This window comes from Callorhinus ursinus, unplaced genomic scaffold (assembly GCF_003265705.2).
Source record: "Callorhinus ursinus isolate GAN/ISIS: 27379988/994484 unplaced genomic scaffold, GSC_fseal_2.0 scaffold4, whole genome shotgun sequence".
NCBI lineage: Eukaryota > Metazoa > Chordata > Mammalia > Carnivora > Otariidae > Callorhinus > Callorhinus ursinus.
In genome coordinates, this window is record NW_027397066.1 from 54,658,689 (window position 1) to 54,681,629 (window position 22,941).

The 22,941-nt window shown below is 37.1% G+C and overlaps 1 protein-coding gene across 1 annotated transcript in view; it reads right to left on the reverse strand.

Moving 5' to 3' along the window:
- Positions 1-8,133: 8,133 nt before the first annotated feature.
- Positions 8,134-22,941, reverse strand: part of LOC112836064 (transmembrane protease serine 11A-like) — a 43,820-nt gene continuing 29,012 nt past the window's right edge. Inside the window, exons 5-8 of the mRNA XM_025887741.1 lie at positions 18,682-18,853; positions 11,632-11,891; positions 10,061-10,203; positions 8,134-8,295 (exon numbers count right to left, since the gene is read on the reverse strand). Of these exons, the coding sequence (XP_025743526.1) occupies positions 8,134-8,295; positions 10,061-10,203; positions 11,632-11,891; positions 18,682-18,853 (737 nt within the window). The remainder of the gene's footprint in view (positions 8,296-10,060; positions 10,204-11,631; positions 11,892-18,681; positions 18,854-22,941) is intronic.

Genomic DNA, 22,941 nt, shown 5'->3' on the forward strand with positions numbered 1-22,941 from the left:
ACGTGTGTAATGTGATGATGTGATGCACATATATATTGCAAAATGTTGTCCTTCACCTCAATTACCATTTTATTGTTGTTGCTGTTGTCATGAGAATATTAAAGCTCTACCCTTAAAGCAACTTTCAAGTATACAATCCAGTTTTACTAACTGTTGTCACCATGCTGTACTGTAGATCCTGGAACTTATTCATCTTATAACTGAAAGTTTGCACCGTTAACAAACATCTCCCCATTAAGCCCCTGACAACCTAATATACACTGTGGTGACTATGGTTAATAATACTGTATTGTATACTTGAAATTTTCTTAAGAGAGCAAATCTTAAGTGTCCTCACTACAAATAAATAAGTAAATAAATAGCTGTGAGGTGATGGTTGTGTTAATTAACTTAATGTGCTAATCATTTCACAATGTATGTGTATTATTGAATTATCATGTTCTATAGTTTAAATATATATAATTTTATGTGTCAGTTATATCTTAAACCTGGAAAAAATGTTAACATCATCCAAAACAACCTCACAGAAATGTCCAAAATAATGTTTGACCACACGTCTAACTAAGTACCATGGCCCAGTCAAGATGACATATAAAAGTATGTAAACTTCATGAAATACAAATAACAGACCCACTGTCACTCAGCTGGTAGGTTGTAAGACTGGGATTCAAATACATTCCACCAAACTTCATATTGTTTACTTCTGTGTTACACTATCCACCATTCAGCAAATGTGTGATTTGATAGTGTAATCTTTTACAAATACCGTAAAAGAGTATTTGAACCTCTATTCGATTGTCCAGTTGATTCAAATGAGTATCAATGGCCAGGTTTTGTATTGGTGTCTCACTCTTCCACCAAACTGTGAAATACAAGACTGTAGAGAGGTACCTAACAGGGCTTGAGGCCATTTGGAACCATGACCGTGCAGCACAAATCCTTCTGATGCAAAGATAACAATTCTCACTTAACTGTTGGAAGATCACGTACTTGAGTTCTTTTTCTGTTTGTTTTTGTTTTCAGTAATACTGGTGCATTTCCACTGATTCATCCTGATTTGTTTTCCAAGGCTTGTGAACATTTAATACCATGATTAATACTTTTAATACTATGATAGCTGTCTGGGATTAGAAGTAGTCCGTAGTTAAGGAACAGAGAGGAGCTATCTAGCTCACCTTAGAATACAGTCTGTGTTATGCTGAGTGAAATAAGTCAATCAGAGAAAGACATGTATCATATGACCTCACTGATATGAGGAATTCTTAATCTCAGGAAACAAACTGAGGGTTTCTGGAGTGGGGGTGGAGTGGGAGGGATGGGGTGGCTGGTGATAGACATTGGGGAGGGTACGTGCTATGGTGAGTGCTGTGAATTGTGCAAGACTGTTGAATCACAGATCCGTACCTCTGAAACAAATAATGCAATATATATTAAGAAAAAAAAGAAGAAGAAGAAGAAGAAAATAGCAGGAGGGGAAGAATGAAGTGGGGTAAATTGGAGGGGGAGACGAACCATGAGAGATGATGGACTCTGAAAAACAAACTGAGGGTTCTAGAGGGGAGGGGTGTGGGGGGATGGGTTAGCCTGGTGATGGGTATTAAAGAGGGCACGTTCTGCATGGAGCACTGGGTGTTATGCACAAACAATGAATCGTGGAACACTACATCAAAAACTAATGATGTGGGCGCCTGGGTGGCTCAGTTGGTTGGGCGACTGCCTTCGGCTCAGGTCATGATCCTGGAGTCACAGGATCGAGTCCCGCATCGGGCTCCCTGCTCAGCAGGGAGTCTGCTTCTCCCTCTGACCCTCCCCCCTCGTGCTCTCTCTCTATCTCATTCTATCTCTCAAATAAATAAAATCTTTAAAAAAAAAAACTAATGATGTAATGTATGGTGATTAACATAACAATAAAAAATAAAGAAAAAGAATCCAGTCTGTGTTTTTGTGTCTGGGTATTTCTTGTCTTATGCTCTAATCTGTTGATCTGATCTTTTCAGAGATACCTAATGAGAAGGAAATATGGTCTTTGGATCAAATAGGAGACGTAGGAGATGGTGTAATCAGAGCATGTTAAGTTCTTTTTAAAAATGGCCCAGGGAAGGGGTGCATGGGTGGCTCAGTTGATTAAGCGTCTGCCTTCGCCTCAGGTCATGATCCCAGGGTCCTAGGATCGAGTCCCACATTGGGCTCCCTGCTCAGCTGGAGCCTGCTTCTCCCTCTCCTCCCCACTTGTGCTCTCTCTCGCTATCTCCGTCACTATCTGTCTCTCTCTCTCTCAAATAAATAAATGAAATCTTAAAAAAAAAATGACTCAGTGAAAGGTAATGTGAGGGCAAGGCTGTTTTTAGAGTGGTTTTCTTTCCTTCTTCTTCCTTTTTTTAAAAAAAGATTTTATTTATTTATTTGAGATAGAGAGAGAGAGAGAGAGAGAGAGCATGAGCAGGGGGAGCAGCAGAAGGAGCAGCAGAAGGAGCAGGAGAGGGAGAGGGAGAAGCAGGCTCCCCGCTGAGCAGAGAGCACGACTCCGGGCTTGATCCCAGGACCCTGAGATCATGACCTGAGCTGAAGGCAGACACTTAACCAACTGAGCCCCTTTAGAGTGGTTTTCATGAAAAACCAGGAGTAATGTTTGTGCTTTTGCAGCAGGGGTAGTATTCATTGCCTCAGATACAGTGGGAGAGAGGAGACAGAGCTGTGTTCTGCTGTGGGCTGGACTCATGACCTAGAAGAGGCTCCTCGATGTCCATCCAGACAGCCCGGAAAGCAGGAGGAGCTTTGAGAGTTGGAGGCTCAGCCTCAGGCTTGTGCTAGACCCCCACCATATGCATGTGATGGAGCCACACTGTTACCACCTTTAGTATAGTTTCAAGAAGAGCACTGAGAGGAACCTCGAATGCTTTCTCTGTCTAGACATGATCCCCGCAAGATAATCAATACAATGATTTTGTATGTGGGAATTTTCAAGGTTAGTAACTAACAGTTAAGGTTCCACAGTGATTCATTTCATATTTTAATGCCTTGGCCACTCAAACAAAGTAAAACAAACTTTACCATGGGAGGGAGATTTATCTGGAACCCCAGAGGTAACTGTGTAGTATCTATAGATAATGGCAGGGATTCCTCCAATCTCCTCCCGTAAACTAACCCTGGCTTTTATCACTGAAACTGGAATTATCTTTTCTCAGGGGTCTTCATTCATATCCAGTTCTTCAGGAAAGCATTCCCAAAAGGTTCAAATACCTTGAAGAAATATTATTTCTTCAACATTAAGCATAATATTCCTTTGAAGGGAACCGGTGTCATGGAACCATGTGTCTAGACTTCCATGGCTTCTACTACCCATGGTTACTGCTGCCGTTTCTTTGAGTGTGTTGCTTTTGCTGAAGTAGAAGAGGATTTTGAGAATTTTGAAGTCCTCTAGCTGTCAGGTTCCAGCTAACGCAGATGATCCTTCCAAGGATAGTAGGAGAATTCTTACAGATGATAGTGGATGATAGTGCATAACTGAATGCCAGAACCTTCTGGGATGGCCCCGAGAGACCCAGAGTGCAGATGTAGTCCACTCTATGAAGGAAGTGACCACATAACTGTCAGGGAGGTGCTCAACCTAGTGCTTTTTCTGTACCACGATATTACCCTGTGATCATTATAGCCCAAGCAAAATATTCAACAGGTTACGCAGGGATTTTCAGTAACTGCATACCACATAACATCATCTACTATGTCTAAACCAATAAAACCTGTTTTAAGACTAGGGACAGATTATTGTAATCTGAGGAACTGTTGTTTTGGGCTTTTGCCCTGAATTTAATTTAGTGACTTCTGGTGTGGAAAGAGTCTCCCAAACTTGGAAAACAGCAAAAACAGTTTTAAAAAGTTAATCAGTTAAATCTTGATTATTATTGGAAATGAAAATGACAGTCTTACATAGATAACTAAAATCAATAAGTCAAATATCATCTTTTTTGAAATTCAAATTCCTTTATTTCTGTGAACTTTTAGAAAAGTAGATGTACTGCATATGAGTTTTAGTTTTACCTCCATTGTCTTCTGTTAGGCAAATTCAACAGAAAAGGGCCTCAATCAGTAGAGTATAGTCATCTAACGTGGCCATTTGGAAGTATTCAGATTTGTGAGGTCCATGAAAGAAAGAGGAAGAAAGGACAGTCCTAGCAGATCAAATAAAAATGATGAAAGGGAAAGGGAGATTTTTAACCTTACTTCCAAATATCCCTATGGGTTTGGGATGTGCTCATTTAAGGGAATATGGGGAACAGTTTTCAAGTTAGAGGGTCTCCTGAAGGGCCACTATCACGCATACCTTACTGTACGTTGATCACTTCTGGTTCAGATGGGGAGCAGGAGGTCTTTAGGAACATTCAGGAATATGCAAAGGAGGATGAGCACAGGTTGGAAAGGAAAGTGACGTGGGAGAAACAGTTAATAACTGAGAACTGAGGTGTCTTACCTTCTTATGAAGGAAGATTCATTATGATTCATAGGAATTGTAATTTGCCTCTGTGAATTTATTCTTTCACTAAACATAATATATACAGAATATTATAATACTGTGGGCAATACAAAAATGAGTAAAGCAGTGTTTAGCCTTATGGAATTTAAAGTATATTTTAGAGATAATACATGTACTTTAAAACTACAATGCAAAATATGAGAAATGCTTTAGAGGAGGAACAAAGAAATTCAAAAAGATTTTGAATGGAGAGGAAATTTATCTGGGACAAGAAAAGTATTCTTGGTAGAGGTGATATTTGGACTAGATCTCGTAGAGTGAAGAGAATATTGCATGACCAGAGGGGAGAATGTATTCAGGGAATGAAGTGTAACATCCAGTGTTACAGGAGCACTGAGCACAAGCAAAACAAAAAGTCTGTTGGTTGTTGGCAGATTGTACAGCGACTTAAAAGCTATGGCAACATGGATTTAGACTATTTGTTGGGCAAAGGGGAAACCAGTGAAGATTTGAGTGCATGGGAACAATATTATTGAATAGCGTCATAACTGAGCTGCAGTTTGCTAAATGGATAGAGTGGGGAGAGGCTGAAGGTGGAGAGAGCAGTAGGAATAGGTGAGATAATAACAATATGGTGTTCATAATTGTGGGCTATTATTCTAGAATGTTCTATGGGCACTGCAGGTCATGGCCCACTAGGTTTTGAAATGAATTTACTTGGTGGGGCAAGCATTATAAAAAACTGAAATAGAATAGAATAGAAAATATTGGGTTTTATTGCACTCAGTAAGATAAATATTGTTTGATGAAACTTCTCGTTCAGTTTTTAATATTTTAACATATATGTATTTTGTTATGTTTTTATGGAGCTGTGTTGTGAAATATATTTTCTACTGTGATTGTGGTCAAGATAGAGAAACTCTCCTAGAGGATGTATTTATAAAAGCCTACCTTCAAAGTAATGGTTAATGGCACTCCATGAATATACTCTACCTAGTTTAGGCAAGGGTATGAGACAAATCCTTCAAGCATCTCCTTGTGTACAAGGAGATCAGTCTGTATTTGAAATAGCCACTGTCTTATTCTGCTACTTCTTTCAGAAAGATGATAGTGAATGTTCAGTTTGATCAGGAGACCATAATTTTTGAATACTCAGTGTCATAATTTTGAGATATCTCATGCTTATCTTTTTTTTGAGATTTTATTTATTCATTTATTTTAGAGAGAGGGAGAGAGAGAGAATGGGGGAAGGGAGAGAGAGAGAGAGAATCTCAAGCAGACCAAGAGTAGCATGCTTAACCGACTGAGCCACCCAGGTGGCTTGCATTTCCCATCTCTTGCATTTCTAAAAAAGATCAGATGCTTTCAGAGCAATAGTTCTCAACAGGGGACATTTGTCAATGTGTGGAGATATTTTTGGTTATCACAATAACCAAAATGACCCAAAATAGTTATTTAAAAGAAGTGCAATCCCTAACAGTAGTTGTAAAATTCATGCTAAGATTTGGCCTAACACAGATTCAGTGATATTATTTGTAGAATGCTCTGATCATCAACTTTATTTTTAGATTTAAAATGATATATCAGTACTTGCTTATATGTGAACAAGAATGAAATGGTGCATGGAACAGTTTAGCAATACAAAGTTTATAACTCTAGGATCATTTCTTGAATCTTAACATTAAAAGTCAGAATTATATCTTACCACCATCATATCAACTGATTTATAAGCCTATGTGTATTTTTATATGTGAAGAAGCAACTTTATCTTGAAATGAGTTCAGAGAATTGGCAGCCAGCTGCCCAAGTGAATCACATCACTGAAAATTCTTATCTTAAGATCTTGTTTTCTAATTTAAAATAGATTCAATAGAAGTCACTGAAATTCTTATAGATCTGATTATTTAGTAAATAGAGGTGATCAGAAAGGGACTTTGTAAGGGAAAGGGCATGTGAAATTGGTACCTGGGTTCTAGGCCCACTGGGGATACAAACTACCTATAGGTTCACCAAGTCATTTACAGCTCCCAGCTTCAGCTATCTGAACCATAGGTGTGTTGGCCTGCATGACTTGCAGTCTTTCCTAAGCTTTAAAATTCTGTGGGTCTAGGTTATGGATATTTTTTTGTGAGTATGAATAAATTGTTAGTGTCTTTTAGATTATTGTAGGATTATTTTCATGCCTTATCAATAGCCCACAGGGAGACATTGTTATAAAGTAACTCAATTTTTTCAATGGTTTGGCTTATACTTGGACTATATGAATAAATGACACCCTGACCATAAGCCTGATGTTTAGCTGACATTGTCACAGAGTAACTGTTTCTACAAAGCCTTCATTTAATTGTATCATGGAATACACAAGCCTGACTCTCCTAGTATCTTCGGGAGACACTTTACTTTGGGGGTACATTTGGTTTTTCAGATCACTTTGGTCATGTGTTCTGTGTTAGGTCCTTAAAATTTGTATTTATTAAAATTTTTTTATTTTTATTTTTTAAGATTTTATTTATTTGACAGAGACACAGCAAGAGAGGGACCACAAGCAGAGGGAGTGGGAGAGGGAGAAGCAGGCTTCCCGCCGAGCAGGGAGCCCGACCCGAGCTGAAGGCAGCTGCTTAACGACTGAGCCACCCAGGTGCCCCGATTAAAATTTTTTTTTAACTAGTGTTTCATGGTTGCAATAGTTAGGCTACTGACACAAGCTTTAAGAGATAATTAGCTGCAGCAATTCAGAGGTATGAATGTTTCTTTCTATGTAGAAAGACAAAGCTCATTGATTATTCAACATATTAGCAAATTCTCAATTTGACCTTATAGAAAGGTACAGAGCCACGTCCCGGTGGTTCAAACATATAAATGCATCTGTGAAATGTCAAATTTTTGTGCCATTGTTTTGTAATGACTCATGAAGTTACCATCATCTTCCCCCAGTTTTTGTAAACAAAGATACATTTTGATTAGCTAATTATATTATGTATATTCATTTATTAATCAGGATTTCTCTGGATATATAAATCAGTATTTCTCTTTCTCTAGTGTTTGTGTTTTAAAAAATCACCAAAAAATTAGGGAGATTTCACAACAGAGAAAGGTTAGAAGATCTCTGGCTTGATTTATCATCATAGTTTGTTTCCTAGATATAACTTTTTTTTCAAGGATCCTTGCAAAGGGTTTATAAGTAGAAAATGTATTATGGTAAAAAAATCTCTTTGGAAAACTTGGAATAATAAGGAAAAATTTTAAAAAAGTATTGGTGAGCTCAGGAGAAATGATAAGGAATTGTATAAGGTTTTCCTGAACTCTTTAAGAGATTAAAAACTTTCTCACTTAAGGGGACCTTCTTGACAAAGACATTCTAAAAATCATGGATTATTTTCAAAATTTGCATTACACCTCTTTTACACTCCAACTTGCATGATGTAAAGAACTGAGTGTCTCGGCTGTATTCTTCCTGTCAGGCTAAACTGACCCACTACTTTACAAATTTATAAGGATTTAAATTCCTTTTAAATTGGCTATGGGTTATTGCTTGATAGAAGTGATTCTAAAACAAATAATGTCATTTAATCTCACTTTATTATACTACATTCACTGAATATTTAAATTTTCATACATGTATTGCCCCCTTACTGATATCAATATTTAACTTTTACAGTGATTTAGAGGCCTGTTTTTGAAGTGATCCAGTTTCGGTAATAAACCACATTTGTGTAGACTCCAGGTTTGTTCTTTTGACCACAGTTATCTCCCCAGCTCACAATTCCAATGAGATACCAGGTATCTTTAAGATCCTTTACAACTAAAGGTCCCCCAGAATCACCCTGAAAATAAAAGAAAGAAAATTAGCTAAATATAAAGCTTATTACTTAAAATATTCGATGAACCACATATTTTATTATTCGATAGCATATGTGTTGATTACCAACTATAGAATAATTAATTGAAACATAGATTTCAAAAGCTATAAAAGCTTTAAATTTCAATTTCCACATTTTAATTTTTTCAGCTTTATAGACATATAATTGACAAATAAAATTGTGTATATTTAAAGTGTACAAACATATTTAACATACAGATACTTTGTGAAATGATTACAACAATCAGTTAATTAACACATCTATCACCTCAAACAGTTACTCTGTGTGTGTGTGTGTGTGTGTGTGTGTGTGTGTGTGTGTGTGTGTGTTAAGAATGACTAAGGTCTACTGGCAAATTTCAAGTACACAAACAGAAAGTCTAGCTGGTGTTGGTTTTTTTCTGACTCCAAACAGGGTGCTTGGACCTCGGTTTTACTGGACAGACTAAACCCCTCACCATGAGCCTCAGTTATAATCACTGTATTCCTGTCTTGGACCGTGTCCCTGAGCCACTTTCTTGATATTCTCCCCAATTTTTCTATGGCTAGAGCTTTGTCTTACCACTCACTTGTGCAGTCACGAAGCAGGAATCTTACTTCTGCTCCCCAATTCAGTGAAATCTCTTTATGACCACCTCCTTCCCAAGGCATATCACTGATCTCACCATTTGCCTAGATTCCCATGTGCTATCTGCAAATGGACTCGTGTCACCACTTTCCCCTTGTCCATCATGGCTTGGACCTCTCTGTGCATTCCCTGAATTCTAGCTGCCTTCCTCCACATTCTCAGCAACTGAGGCTGGATATGTACCAGATTCTGCTCTTGCCCAGCCTATAGGTTACAAAACTCCTTGCTCTTTTCTGACAGAAGTTTATGTGTGTAATTTGTGAGTCTCTGGGCAGAGTTTTCTGTCACCCAATATCAAAACAATTTTGATATTTCACCATTTGATACTTGATATGTCATCTCCTTGGAGTTTTCAAGAATCTCATGTTATAAACCAAGTACGTCCAGGAAGAAATACACTTTCTACCTTTGTTAGAAAACATACATGCAGGATAGCTATTGGACAGCAGAGGAAGGCACTGGAAAGGGCACCAGGTAGTCCCAACATGGTCTGATCCACCCTCTCAATTAGCGTAACAGCCTCTCCTTCTCCTTATGCTGAGACCCAACAAATTACTTGGGATTCCCTCAAATATGAATTTTAATTTCACACCTTCCTAATTTTTGCTATGCTCTTTCTATATGTAGAAAAATAATACTGTTCTCTTATTCTATAACTGGGTAGGAGCCATTTACCCTCAGGTCTCATATCCTTCAGTATGATCTCTCTGATACTTGCTGAAAAATGTTCCCTTCATGCTAAAAATATTTGTTATCCCTTATATCATTTGAAACATCTCATCATAGTTCATTGCTCATGATTATTTACTTTCTAGATGAGAGCACTTTAAGAAAAGGGACTCTGCTTTATGAACCTTTGGACTTCTGGTATTAAGAAAATTTAATTTTGTTGGTTAGTTTGTTTTATAGCATCAAAGAAACTGTTTATAACATTTTGCTTAATAAAACATCTAAAAATGTTTTTGTTGTGAAATCTGCATTTAGAAATTATTGAACTGACAAGATATCTGTATTGGTACTACCATAAAGAACATAGAATATTTCTTGAAAGAGATAAAAATGTTTTGGGTTAATGATATTAAAATAATCCCTCTCCACCTACCCTGCAGGCATCATAAATTCCTTCCAGATATCCAGCACAAAACATTCCAGATTTTATATCATGGCCATATACATGTGGTTGCTTGCACACATCATCACTTATGATTTTCAGTTTGGCTTCTCGAAGATTATTTTGGGATTCCCCTTCAGGGAAAACAAAGTCAGGTTAGTGTTTACAATCAACATCCTTAGCTAGAATGAAGTGAGTGGAATTTTTTTCCCAATCTAATCTATTTCATACTAAAATTGTCAATACGGAATGAGATTGAGGTAAGCAGTTTCTAGAGAATAAATTCCCCTTTAAAATCTGGCACATTTAAATGATAATTATTATCCTTTATCACATTTTATAAATACCTATACTAGGAAGAAAAACATTTCCCAGAGTTAAGCAAACTCTCTTGCTGTTATCATATGTATGTACCTACACTAGATTTTATGATCCAGAGTGTATCTAAGTATGACCAAAAACATTCAAAAACAAAATCATTTTTATTTATTAGAAGTTTAAGTTAGTATATCAAGTTAAATCATTTTAGAGAGGGCCATGGAAGCTTTGTTATCAGAGACTATCTCTACACAGATATCTACTGTTCTATCTACTGTTATCAGAGACTATCTCTACACTGAATCTACTGTTCTTGATCCCTTTTAAGTTAACCTCTGTAGTTCTGCAGCAGATTTTGCTGCAACTGGACATTGTAAGCTGAGAAATGGGAAAACTTGTAAGGTGACTGAGGAAGGTGAAAATGAGTAGTGGAGCAAACCAAGGGGAGGAGGAGATGAAAAGGGTCAAGGGAGGCTCACAAAGATGGGGCATAGAGGGAGGGAGTCTTGGAGTGAAGGTGGGCATGAGGTTGACAGCACACCTGATGAACACCTGGCATTGCATAGAGGAGAGCACATAGACTCTAGTGTTGCTGAGGGAACATTGCTCTTTCATGTCTTCCTTGAAGCCCACCCTTTTGGAACTGCCTCTCCCTTTTTCCATGTGATTCTGACCAGCCTGTCTATCACACATCTGCCTTTCTTGGTATAGACACAGGAATGAGTGTTTGAGTTAACCAGTCAACCCAAGTACCCCTGGACGCAAACAGGTCCAAAAGAGACCTTTTCAGGGATTAACGTAGATTCTGGCAAAGAGGGCAGGTTCTTCCCTCTGCAGCTACTAGGGGAAGATGATGTAAACCCTGATGTTGTTGGCCACCTTTGACACTATGTGGAGCTAGAATCCCTCCATATGAAGGCAACCTCAGGGAAAACAGAGCCAGAAATGGGAAGATTCAGAGATTCAGAATCAAATGACATCATACTTCATACTCCTGAATCCAGCTATGTCTGAAACCAGACTCTTCTCATCTTTCTTGACTTCTAAATTACAAGGGCAAAGTTTGCCATTTTCTTATTATTTTTGCTTTAATAAGAGTTGAGTTTCTGTCACTTACAAAATAAGAGCTCTAACTAATCCAACCAAACTGTGTGGAAATGGCTGGCAGGATAATATTGATGGAGATTAAATCACACTGTCCTAAATTGGACATAGTGCTCTGTGGTCCTTTTTGAAATACCTACCACCATAGAAGAGTGCTCCAAATCCTGTGATATAGACAGTGGAATTTGGTTGGAAGGATGCAGAGGCTTCTGGCAGACAAACCCGGCGGATGTCATCAGTAAAGGTGACCCTGGGAGAGAACTGCACGACAGCAATGTCGTATTCTCTTGCTGGAGAGTGATATCTTTCATGGACAATAATTCTTCTGACATTTCTTTTCATTAGTGGAGGGTTGATTGTTGTCCCAAAGCTAACAGTCCATTGACGTGGATTTGCATTACTGGAAAAGGTTAGAAATGAACAGAATATATAAACTGCACTATAATAATTGCATAAAGGTTAATAAAAAACTCCATCTTAAAAATATTTGGCTGTAATGATAGTTTCCTTTGACCTTTAAATATAGTTTATTGCTATTTTGAAAGATAAACTGTGTACAAACAATATCTTAGAGCTGAAATCCAAAAAAGAATTATTGAATTCTAGAACTGTAAAGCATATAAACTATCATTCATTTATCTCTTCAACAAATATTTATTGAAATTCTACATGGTGAGTCTTATTTGAAGTGTTGGGGTTAAAGTTGTGAACCAGACAGAAAAAGTGCCTGCTGCAGGCTGTATTCAATTCCAGTGAAGGAAAAAGAACAAAACAAATTAACATTAAATAAATCCAAGCAGTAATAATGGTTATGAATAAAATAAAATAGAGTAATTGAATAGAGTATGGGGGGTAGGTAGATAATTCTCTTTTGAGACTATGGTGTTTAGACTGAGACATGATTGATGAGGAGCCAGCTGTGAGAAGACAGGGAGACAAGTTTCCAGAACAACTTCCCAAGGTCTTACACCAGATGGGCTACAGTTCAAGACACAAGGGAAGAACAGTGGGGCATGAAGGTAGGCAGGAACCAGATTTTAGAGTGTCTTATAGGTCATGAATAAAGGGTTTAGGTTTTATTCAAGTGATATGGGAATTCCTTGGATAATTTTAAGCCATGAGTAATGTAGTTTCATGTACATTTTAAAAAAATCACATAGCTTCTTTCTGGAGAATAGATTCCTGGAGGGCAAGAATTAACAAGGTAAAAGTTGTCAGAAGTCTTGTGAAAGATGACCAACTGTGGGTGACTTCCAGCTTGTGGGTGACTTCTAGCTTGTGGGCTTGAGCAACTGGTGGATCATGGTACGTATAGAGATTGGAAAGGTCATCTAGTAATAAAAGATCATCTAGTAAAGCCTTTGTTTTATACTTAAGGAAAATAAAGTCTAGATGGGTTAAACTATTTGCCTAGTATCACGTCTGCTTGCCTCTCTTTGCTCTTCTCTTTATTGGACATGGTTTCCCATCAAAATCTATTTATTAGTAGCAAGATTAGTGTCCTTAACTAAATAACTGAACTAACATCATCCATGAGGGATAAGCAGAGACAGATACTGCTCACATGGGTACTTGTTTCTCAACCTAATTATTTCTTAATAGGTAGCTTTGGTTAGAGAAAGAAGCATATAAACATATAACGGGGTTTAAGTCCAATTTGACAGCTGTAATTGTGCTGGGATTATTATTTTTTTCTCTAAGGCAACTTAAAATTTAAAACTGAAATTGTGTTTTTATACACAATTTTGATGTGCAAAAATACTCTAATGAGAAAAACTAAATAAAAATTGGTTTGTGGGGGCACCTGGGTGGCTCAGTCAGTTAAGTGTCTGACTCTTGATTGGGGCTCAGGTCATGATCTCAGAGTTGTGAGACTGAGCCCCATGTTGGGCTCTGCACTAAGCATGGAGCCTGCTTAAGATTCTCTTTCTCCTTCTTCCTCTGCCCCTCCCTGCTCACGCTCCCTTTCTCTCTTAAAAAAAAAAATTGGTTTGTGAACATAACTGTTCATATAGTATAAATATACTGACATTTTTGTTTATGAATCAAGTCTTTTGTGAGTTTTATTGATGTAAATTTGCTCCTTCAACTTAATCATGCCTAGATAAACTTAACATAAATCAAGTATTTTGAACTTGGGAATGCAAAGAACAGAACTTGAATTGTATTTATTCAAATGAAAGTAACATTCTAGAGCCTTCAAACAACACCCTCATACTATTTAATACAGCTTGTACTTGCTATATTTGTAGATAACAAACCCAAAAAAACACCTGATATAAGAGATACTAAGTGAAGATTACAGATAAACTTTTTCTAAATTTTTAATCTAGGCCCAAATTTTAAAAAAGGTGCAATTTAGTGGTGATAAGTATAAAACAGTAATTTAGATCCTCAACTAAAATGTAAAAAATCCAAGTGTGACTCCTGGTCTGGAAACCATCCCTGTAGAAAGGATCTGGGAGTTTTGTTGATTATTAGCTTGAAAATCAATCACATGAAAAGAGTTCTTAAAGTGTTAATTTCGTATAAGACTGCAATGATATCAAATAATCCTAGAGTAGAGAAGGCCATAAAAAGTCATTTGGTCCTCTCACTGATCCAGTGCTTGAAAGATGGGACTTTGCATGAGGCAGACATATATGCTTATGTTCAGTTTCACCATCCCCTAACATTGTGACCTTGGGCAAGGTACTTAACTTTTCTTTTCTTCTTGTTTTAATTTATTTATTTTAGAGAGAGAGAGAAAATGTATGTGAGCAGGGAGAGGGGCACAGGGAGAGAGGGAGAGAGAGAGAACCATAAGTGCTGGGCATGGAGCCCGATGCCAGGGCTCGATCTCACAACCCTGAGATCATGACCTGAGCCCAAATCAAGAGTCAGATGCTTGACTGACTAAGCCACCCAGGCGCCCCAACTTAACTTTTCTTATTTCCCTCAGCATAAAAGGGCTTATCAAGTAGGGTTTACTTAATGAGGTGAGTGTAAGAATTATATAAAACAAATCTTAAGCATCTAACCAAAAATTTGTAGCACACCAGACCTTAATATATGGTAATAGTTGCTGTTGCAAGAACACACTCTCAAGTAGCAATTGTCTTCACTTGAACCCTTCTGCAGGCGGGGACCTCTCCTTTCCTTAGTCTTTTTCTTCACCTTGGAATCCCTTGCATGTCTGAGCAGTTCTACCTGTTGACAAGTTCTTCCTTGATTCCCTAATTCTCTTCCACAGGAAAGCGTCTCAGACATAGGTTTTGAAAGGCAAGGCTGTATGGTTATACTATCACTTTTATTTTTTTTTTATCATCCAACACTCTATACTCTAAGAATATTTCATTTTGTTAAGTTTTCTTTTCAGTGTGTTGTCCAGAACAGAATTCACTATCCCAGCCAGAATTTGACCAACGAAGAGTCTAATATCTCCTTTATTTGAAATCTGCATTTATTTTAATTCACTTTAAATCACAAAGTAGTTTTGTGAACAACTGACTTCATAGTGGGTTATTTTCTGACAAGAATTTCTAAGCAATTTTCACATGTTAAAGCACAAATATGCTTTCGGTACTGATATACTTCAATTGTTTTGGACACATTTAGAGCTTTACGTTTATACCTACTAAAATTAATCATTTAGTTCTTGCTTATTACTCTAACATAATTAAAGTCCTTTTGAAATTTCTGTTTTTCTTACCCAAACATTGGTTATCCTTTCCAGCATCTGTCATCAGCTACTTTGTTGATTATAACTTCCACATCATCTGCCAAGCCTAGAAAATACACTGTCTTGGACAGGGTGCAGGATTAAGGTCTTTGGTGGGCCATAAAAAACATCTTCAGCATTTTAATAACAATTCTTAATCATGATACTTTAGATAGAATTGTTTAGTTACCAAGCTACCTATTATTGTCACATTCAATTTATATTGTTTTATGTTTTCAGAAGCCTCCCATTTTACTTTGTCATTATGACATTGGTCATATTATCTATTTTGAGAAGTGTATTTAGTTCTTGGAAGAATATTTCAAGGGAGTCACTGACAAAATCAAGAACGCTTAGAGGAGAAGAACCAAGATTGTAGGACATCTGAAGTTGATGCTGTGAAATAAAGTAGTGATATTTATTTTCACATATGGTTTGGAGATTCTCACTCATTTTATATTGTTTGGCCTCAAAAAGAGAAAATAGGGAACTAGTTCTCTCCATGGTTCTATGGGGTAAAAAATAAATTTGATCCTTGCTGCTCCAGATGAAAGAACAAATTTCAGTGGGTGGAAGTTATTAGGTTGCAGATTTGGTGTTCAGTGTTATAAAGATATTTGCAAAAGTAAAACCATCTACCACAAAATTGGCAAACTTTGGAGATAGTAAGCTCTCCATTACTCATGCCAAACTAGGCACCTGCATAAGGGATTTCTGTGGGTTCTAACATATTTACCTATTGAGCTCTGATGTCTTTCAAGCTTTAAGAATCTGTCTCTAAACAGATTTAGACTCAGGTAGGCGGAATTTACTATGGTATCATAAGTCAGAATTTTATTTGCAAATATCTTCTTTCATTTGGCGGGCTGGTTTTTGTTTTATTTTGTTAATGGCTTCCTTCACCATGCAAAAACTTTTTATTTTGGTGTAGTCCCAAAATAGTAGTGTAGTTTTGGTGTAGTTTAATTCTGCTTTTGTTTCCCTTACCCAAGGAGATATGTCTAGAAAATATTTCTACAGCTAATGTCAAAGAGATTGCTGCCTATGTTTTCTTCTAGGAATTTTATAGTTTCAGGTCTCACATTTAGGTCTTTAATCCACTTTGAGTTTATTTTTGTGTATGTTGTAAGATGGTGGTCCAGTTTCATTCTTCTGCATGTAGCTGTCGGGTTTTCCCAACACCGTTTGTTGAAGAGACTGTGTTTTCCCATTGTATATTCTTGCCTCCTTTGTTGTAGATTAATTGACCATATAATGGTGGGTTTATTTCTGGGAACTTTATTCTGCTCTATTGATCTATGTGTCTATTTTTTGTGCCAATATCATATTGTCTTGATTACAACTTTGTAGTGTATCTTGAAATCTGGGATTGTGATTCCTCCAGCCCTATTCTTTCTCAAGATTTCTTTGGCTATATGGGGTCTTTTGCACAATGAAGGAAATCATCAATGAAACAAAAAGGAAACCTCCTGAGTGGGAGAATGTATTTGCAAATGATATATCTGATAAGGGGTTAATATTCAAAATACAAAAAGAACTTATACAACTCAACACCAAAAAAACCCCCCAAGTGCTCCAATTGAAAAATGGGCAGAGGGCCCAAATAGACATTTTTCCAAAGAAGACACACAGATGGTCAACAGACACATGAAAAGATGCTCAACATCACTGGTCATCAGAGAAATGCAAATCAAAACCAAATGAGACATCACCTTAAACCTATCAGAATGACTAAAATTAAAAAGATAAGAAACAGGTGTTGGCCAGGATGTGGAGAAAGGGGAACCCCCCCCTTACACTGTTGGTGGGAATAGCAAACTGGTACAGCCACTCTGGAAAACAGTATGGAAGTTCCTCAAAAAGTTGAAAATAGAACTATGACCTAGCAACCACACTACTAGGTATTTACCCAAAGAATACAAAAATACCAATTCAAAGGGATACATGCACCCCAATGTTTATAGTAGTATTATCTACAATAGCCAAATTATGGAAACAGCCCAAATATCCATCAACTGATGAATGGATAAAAAAGATATGGTATATATATGCAATGGGATATTACTCAGCCATAAAAAAAGAATGAAATCTTAACCATTTACATTGACATGGAGTTAGAGTATTATGCTAAATGAAGTAAATCAGAGAAAGACAAATACCGTATGATTTCACTCAAGTGTGGAATTTAAGAAACAAAACAAATGAGCATAGGGGAACAAAGAGAGAGAAGCAAACCAATAAACAGACTCTTAACTATAGAGAATAAACTGATGGTTACCAGAGGGGAGGTGGATGGAGGGATGAGTTAAATAGGTGGTGGGGATTAAGGAGTACAGTTGTTATGATGAGCACTGGGTGTTGTATGTAAGTGTTGAAGCACTAAATTTTACAGTTGAAACTAATATTACACTGTACGTTAACTAAGTGAAATTTATTTATTTATTTATTTTAAGGATTTTATTTATTTATTTGAGAGAGAGAATGAGATAGAGAGAGAGAGCATGAGAGGGGGGAGGGTCAGAGGGAGAAGCAGACTCCCCGCTGAGCAGGGAGCCCGATGAGGGACTCGATCCCGGGACTCCGGGATCATGACCTGAACCGAAGGCAGTCACTTAACCAACTGAGCCACCCAGGCACCCAACTAAGTGAAATTTAAATAAAAACTTAAAAAAAGAAACTAAAACAAAAAGGTTATGCACTCCTATGTTTTATTGCAGCATTATTTACAATAGCCCAGATATGGAAGCAACTTAAGTATCCACTGATAAACTAGTAGATAAAGAAGATGTGAGGTACACACACACACACACACACACACACACACACACACGAATATTACACAGCCATGAAATAGATGAGATCATGCTATTTGTAACAGCATGGATGAACCTAGAAAGTATTATGCTAATAATAAATAATTCAGACTGAGAAAGACAAATACCATATTATTTCACTCATATGTGGAATCCAAAAAAAAAGGAATAAACAAGTAGAATCAGATCTATAAATACAGAGAACATACTGGTAGTTGCCAGAGGAGAGGGGGATTGAAGGATGAGAAAAATATGGAATGAATAACTCACAGGAATAAAAGGCACAGCATGGGAAATAATAGTCAGTGATGCTATAATAGTGTTGTGTGGTGGTAGATGGCAGCTACACTTGTGGTGAGCACAGCATAACATACATGTTATGATAAGCTGAATCAACATGTTGTACACCTGAAACTAATGTAACATTTGTGTCAACTATACTCCAACACCTCTCCCCAAAACCTGTGAGGCCATGACCAATGAGTGCTGGATAATGACTACTACCCCCACTAATTTTGCAAAGAAGTATGCAACTATAACATTATATTAGAAAAGAACCAGAAAGAAAAGTTTCTCATTTACCTCAGTAATATTTGGGGGCATTGGTTATTACTCAGAACATAATAAAACTTAGTTTTTTAACAATAATGGAGGTCAGCTTACAGTCAATAACTTACTTCATAAAACAGTGTGCTGCAGTGATGAGCCATGTATTACTGATCAAGGTGGCCCCACATTGATGTATGTTGTTACGCTGAAGGGAAGCTTGCCAAGGCCAGGCAGCCTTCGCTACGATGTCTCCAGACATTATTCTGTTGACTATTAATGGAACAACTCGTTTACCACAACCTGAAGAGATAAGATCATTAAGTTATAAGAAATGTCCCTATAGTCTTTGATTCAGAGTACTTAATAGAGAACTGTAATGTAGTATTGATATTTATCAATATACAAACATGTACAATATTAATATCTGTCCTCTGTGTTTCCTGATATGTTGATGTTTTGCTCATCCCTGTATTTATAGATGTGGATATATATTGCCTACTAAAGCTATGTCAACTATGAAGGGTTGACATATCACAAAGTATGTGTCCTGAGGATTTATGGTATCCATTGTCTAGATGTCCTGGGAGCTCCTACTAAGACTATTGCTTCCCAGTTTCAGATGATCCAGTGTGTTACTTTGACATGAAGTCTTCACCAGAAGAATTCCTCAGACAAGCAATTGTCCATTTGTTGGAACTCCTTCTCCCATATATTTTTCTGCATGACTAGTTCCTAAGGTATGCATGGGTTAATGTATAATGACCAGTTTCTCACACTGCAGGATGGAGAGTTCCATGTTTCCACATAAACATCCCATTCACTATTGGTGGGAATAAATATGTACTGTATTATGTGCATCAGATTAGAGATTACTTTGCTGCTTAGGGTTCCTAAGAATTAAGTCTGTTCCAAACATGGTGCTAAAGTGCTTGCTTCGGCAGCACATATACCAAACATGGTGCTAATAAAGAAAATATGGTAGATTCAATTATTGTTCCAACTAATTGGGTATCAAAAAAGAAAACACATTTTACTGATATTGACTACACTGCATTGTGGCCAGTCATTTTAGAAATCTACCCCACTCTGCCATTACTCTAGTCTAGACTATCATTTTTCTCATCTGGAGGACCGCAACAGCTTTAGTTCATTGCCCTGCTTCTGGTCCTGCTCTCCTAATCTGTTCTCCATACTGAAAACTGACTGATCTTTCTTGTATGTGTAAACCCTTTAGGGACTTCCCATTGTCTTCCAAACAAAGTGAGAATGTTTCAGCATGCTTCTGGTCCTTGATCGCTATTAATCATACCCATTTCCCATGTTCACCAACTCCCATTCAATGTTCCTGTTACACTGACATTTTTCAGTTACAAGAAATGACCATGTTCTTGCTTTTCTGAAGACATTTTTACGTACTACTGCTCCTGCTCAGGGCACTCATTCCACTTGTCACTTGACTTCTCTCTCTCCTGTCTCAGGGATCACTTTCTGACCCTACAAGACCAGGTTAAGCTGACTCTGTGATTGACTGCACTTTCTATGCTGTAGCATTTATCACACTATTTTAACATTTCTTGATTTATTTATGTCTTCCCCTACCTTCAAGCTCTTCATTTTAGAGGAGGGATCGTGTCTTATTTATAGTGGTATATTCACTTTCTGGCACTTGGTAGATGTGAAAAAGATACTCATTGAATGAATGAATAAATGAATAGAAATCTATAGTGTGTTTGCAAGACAGAGAGGCAAATGCATGAATACTTTTGCTCAAATTCACCACCACTTTGATAAAATCTTTCAAAATTTAGGCCACAGTGATATGAAGTGAGTGGGAGGAGCTGCTGTCAACCATGAAAATGAACGTATTAAGCAAATTTTATAGCTCAGTCACAGACAATAGGGTCTGTTTCCTTCCCATTTATCGCTTTCTTGTGATTTTATTTCTCAGCAGAAAGAACATTTCATAGCATTTTTAAAAATTAGAAAAGCAAGCCCATTTACTCCAAGACAGAAATACATAATTTCTTCAAATTGCCCCCAAATTCCTACCATGTAAAATGTTTTTCTTGAACAAAATGAAAAAGATCAGTCTCAGAGTTAGAAAAAAGTATGTCCATCTGCTGTCCAATTGTTACTCTCTTCCAAAGAAAATGTGTGACATGGATGGGAAATTATGAGCTAATACTTGAAGATATGTCCTTTCTCATGTGGAAATTGAACTTGTTTTTATGCGCTAACTAGACTTACATGCTTGGACAGTTAGCTTCCCTGTTGATGAGCTCATTGCTGAAAAACAAAATAGAATATAGAATGATAATGTGATATTCTCTTAGTTGGTCTTTCAGAGTATATTGACTATATATGGACTCTAGACAGTTGAGCATATAATCAGGAGAACAGCATCCCAATAAACAAGATATATATACAATTTTTATAGAGATTCATAAGCAACCTCTAATTAGGTAGATAAATGCTCAAGCAGTAGGTGATTAAGGCACAAATAGTAGATGATTAAAACCCACAAATAGTTTGTATTAATACAGAACAGTGGTTTCCTAATGGTGCAAGATATAGCCTCTTTGGATTTCACTTCAGGAGGTAGAGAAAATGGGGAAAGAGGAAGCCACTAGATGGGGTCTCCAGGCTCAAACCCAGCCTCAGTCAGAGCAGCTCTGCTTTTATCTCTTCTATTTAAGAATTCACATAAGCCTTTCTTTAGTCAAAGGGTTTGGGAATGATAAAAATCTTTGAAACCACCCACATAAACTATATTTAAAATATTTCTAAAACACAGTTACTAAATTATCAAAATTATTTTTCTGAAGAATAAACTATTATGTATTCTTATCCAACATCTGCTGAATGGTAAAGACCAATTATTGGACAGAATCTAAAATTAAGTTCCCTCAATTTCCAACAAAGTTAGGAATCTGACAAAGGACACACGAGCATTTCAACTCAAATTTGTGGAAGGCTATTTGAAAACTGATGATTTTCCAGATAAAAAGTTTACTGAGCACTTTGAGGATAAACTGTTTTACTTATTTCAACCAGTGCCATGGTTCTCAGAATCATACCCCGTCTCTAATTTTACATTGTGCAAAATAAGAATGTTTCTTTCTACTCACCTTCTATAGATCCCACTTGGCAAACTAGTAATGATGAATTCTGTGAAGTGGGAAATTTGAAAATATCCAAATCAAGAATACCCTTACATGCATGCCCAAGTCATTATATGCTGAAGAATCAATTGCTCAGGACAGAGTCTCAGTATTTACTCTATGGAAGAACTCAATTTTCTGTCAAATGTAGTTTTAAAATAGGTAAATTTCTTGTTTCATTTTTTTAAAAACTAATTTAATATGCCCCATAATAGTAATGAATTAAAATGGAAAATAGTATAATGTTAGAATTCTTCCTTAAAACTTCATCTTAGTTTGAGCAAGATGCAAATTGCCCCTTTCCAGGAAGGATACCAGGTTGCTTGAAATGGTTGTGAGTGTAATTGGATTTTTGAGGATTGAATTTTTAGGGAGAATGATTACACTTAGAGTTAAAATACCCCCATGCAAGTAACTAGCTGTTGATATCTAATTTTTACCAAATAATTTTATTTTTCATGTGTAGGAGTGAAGTAAACATTAACACCTTAGTCATGAAAATGACCCTCCAATATACTTTTGAGTTGAGAGTAATTGAGTTGGTAATATTCAGGGGAATACTACATGCTGTAAGTAGCATAAGGGGAACGGGAGCACACATGAACCAAATGTAGGCAGTGAGCAGATCTTTCACAACAATGGTGTTTGTAATGCAAAGAAGCTGATTTTAGCTTTGCTTTGACATGTTGCATCCCATAAAGGATCCATGCCACACAGTTTTTGTTTTTCAAAAGAAACCCCAGAAAACAAACAAAAAAACAAGACCAACCCACAGGTTCTTGACAAATAACAGATAATCTCGGGCTGCAGGGTTATTTCTCAACTTGGTCTAGAATTTTGACAGTTTTCTAGTCTGGGAGCCACCCAGATTGAGAGTTCCTGGAGAGCTGTGATTTTGCCTGTTAAGAATGACCTCACTGATATGAGGAATTATTAATCTCAGGAAACAAACTGAGGGTTGCTGGAGTGGGGGTGGGGTGGGAGGATGGGGTGCCTGGGTGATGGACATTGGGGAGGGTATGTGCTATGGTGAGCGCTGTGAATTGTGCAAGACTGTTGAATCACAGATCTGTACCTCTGAAACAAATAATACATTATATGTTTAAAAAAAAAGAAGGAGAAGATAGCAGGAGGGGAAGAATGAAGGGGGGGAAATCGGAGGGGGAGACGAACCATGAGAGACGATGGACTCTGAAAAACAAACTGAGGGTTCTAGAGGGGAGGGGG